The sequence below is a fragment of the Theobroma umbraticum genome, unplaced genomic scaffold, assembly GCF_002168275.2.
Source record: "Theobroma umbraticum cultivar Fairchild unplaced genomic scaffold, ASM216827v3 scaffold_55.0, whole genome shotgun sequence".
Taxonomy (NCBI): domain Eukaryota; kingdom Viridiplantae; phylum Streptophyta; class Magnoliopsida; order Malvales; family Malvaceae; genus Theobroma; species Theobroma umbraticum.
Window position 1 is genome coordinate 2,949,730 of NW_018397270.1, and position 2,429 is coordinate 2,952,158.

The window sequence follows — 2,429 nt, forward strand, 5'->3', positions numbered from 1 at the left end:
GAGAGAGAGAGAGAAATTATGCAAGAGAATAAAACACAGCCAAAAAGAGTAGCAATCTTACTTATCACAAAGCTGAAAGTTTTTGCACTGGTTGCAGGCCCAGCGGTTTCCAGATACCATCAGGATACAACAATGAGCGCAACAATGCTGCAAGTGAACCATGATAAAATCTTCCTTCATTGGGCAAATGGTCTCACCAAGCTGAATTGAAGAGAAAAGGAGGGGAAAGAGTCATATAACCGGTTAAAGTCCCTTGGGTCATTATTTTAACAAAATCTCAACTCTAAGACAGCAAGAATTGTAATTTACCACATCTACGATCTTTAAACTGAATGAAATCATAGAGGATAAAAAAAAAAGCTGAAAGTTCTGGAAGAAAGGAAATTACTTTATGCATCAGTAGCACATCCTTTGATGCATTAGCAGAAAGATCAGACTGACCAGATGCTTTTAAAGCCCTCTTTGTTATAGTCTTTTTGGTAGTTCCTTTTTTGTTTAGCTTTCTGCCATCTTCTTCTTGACGAAGCTGATTAATTAGATCTTCAGCAGCCCCAGGCCAGTAATCACCATCAAAATATGGCAGCCTAGCTGCTGTTACCTTGGCCTTACATTCACCAGTAGTTACAAAAAAATGATCGTATAAATTAGTGAGATCAACTACAATGTTTTCCTTGGAAGCTTTCCTTAGCATTGATAAATACCTGAAACAGCATTCATGCATATAAGGGAAATTAACAAAATGAATTAATAAAAAAAATGCAAAATAAGTACTTAAAAAAGTATTTTGACAACTATTTGCCTCACCATTCTCGCAGCTTATCTGATTTAGGTGTTTTCTGAATTTCTGGATGGCAATACAAGATATAATCTTCACCCTTTAGTGGAGGGCAAGCCCATATATAGCAACTTGTAAAACCACGTTTCTTGCAATATTCAAGGTATCCAATCTGGATAATTAAGGTTTAGAATCCAGTAAGTCAGACAAATGAACTCAACTAAATAGATCACTGATACTATATGTAAAATGGAAATCATGAAAATAATATCACTAAACAGAATTCAGTAAGAGTTTAGACTTACAAGAATTTCATGGTAAACAAATGTACGGAGAGCCTCTCCAGTGACTGCTTTAACCTCAGGCCGGAAATACTTGACTGAATCTAGATACGACAGATAAACTCGGCGCTGATTTGGGAATGCACTTTCTGATCCGAATTCTTGAACATACATGCCAAACAAGCATACTTCTACCCCTTCTATCTTCTGAAACAACAAAATCACCTAAAAGAGAAAACGATAACTTATAAGCATCTCATAATTACAATTAAAGTGCCATTTTCAGCATACAAGCACGTATTACACTTGATCTATATCCTTCAAACCTTTGATTTATATGGAAATTCTGGTGGATAATTCTCTTCTTGAAAAATTTCAAGAAACCGCTGCTTTACTTCCAGCTTTTTATCAACTGATGAAACCACTCTAATTACAAGTGCCTCAGCCCCAGGAACCTGTAAATATTGATGAAAGAAGAAATAAGCTTATTTCCTAGAGCAGCAGAAGTCCATAACAATTGAAGGCCACTGGAGAGGACTAGCATGCTCTTCCACAAGACCGAAAAAGAATCAACAGCAATACCGAGAAGAAATTCCACATATAGAAGAAAGTTAATTGCCCCTAGTCAAAGGAATCAGAAGTTCTAAGTTTGGTCCGATAGATAATTAAGCTGTGGTTACGTGACGTAGAAATGGGGCAGCAAATGCAAAACACCAAAGCCATCTGGCCTTTCAAACATAAAAGTAGGTACGATCCAATTACCCAATTTTTCACTATTCTCCTAATTATACCCAAAAAAAATCCTAGCAAAATGCTCAATCAACAGCAAAATATGCTTCAATTTATATTACCTCTACAGCTTTTGTTTCTCAGGATATAACTTAACTAGGAACAAGCTAACTTATTTAAATATAGCTTTCTTTCTTTTGTTCTTTTTTTTTTTTTAAGTGTAAGTGTGTGAATTTGTAGCAATTCTGAAAGCCTTTCAGCAACAAGAAAGTAGCAAAAGGATCATCATATACAACATAGAATCAACTGTCATCATGTATTCATGATCCATTAATCACCTCATCATAACTTTTTCCTTGAACCTTTGCCCTCTCTAGTCTTTCCTGTTTCAGTCTCCTAAACAATCGCTGCTCTATGTGGTCACTAAGGATTGTTCTAGGCAAATCTTTGGCCCCAAGGACAGCACTCTGAGGCAAGGGCTTGCGCTCTCCTCTTTCGATCTCAGCAATATAACAATTGGGGCATGTATACTCGGCTTGCCCACCATCATTCCTTCTACCATTAAATAAAGCACAAATTTGATGCTGCCAAGCCTCACACTTGTCACATTGTACCCACTGCACAATATTATAGAAGACAAAAAA

At 36.6% G+C, this 2,429-nt stretch overlaps 1 protein-coding gene across 1 annotated transcript in view; it reads right to left on the bottom strand.

The window, feature by feature from the left end:
• Positions 1–54: 54 nt before the first annotated feature.
• HAC12 (histone acetyltransferase of the CBP family 12) overlaps positions 55–2,429 on the bottom strand; it is a 22,572-nt gene continuing 20,197 nt past the window's right edge. The window contains exons 2-7 of the mRNA XM_021441616.2: positions 2,124–2,402; positions 1,383–1,511; positions 1,081–1,281; positions 805–947; positions 389–701; positions 55–201 (exon numbers count right to left, since the gene is read on the bottom strand). Of these exons, the coding sequence (XP_021297291.1) occupies positions 58–201; positions 389–701; positions 805–947; positions 1,081–1,281; positions 1,383–1,511; positions 2,124–2,402 (1,209 nt within the window). The 3' untranslated portion in view covers positions 55–57. The remainder of the gene's footprint in view (positions 202–388; positions 702–804; positions 948–1,080; positions 1,282–1,382; positions 1,512–2,123; positions 2,403–2,429) is intronic.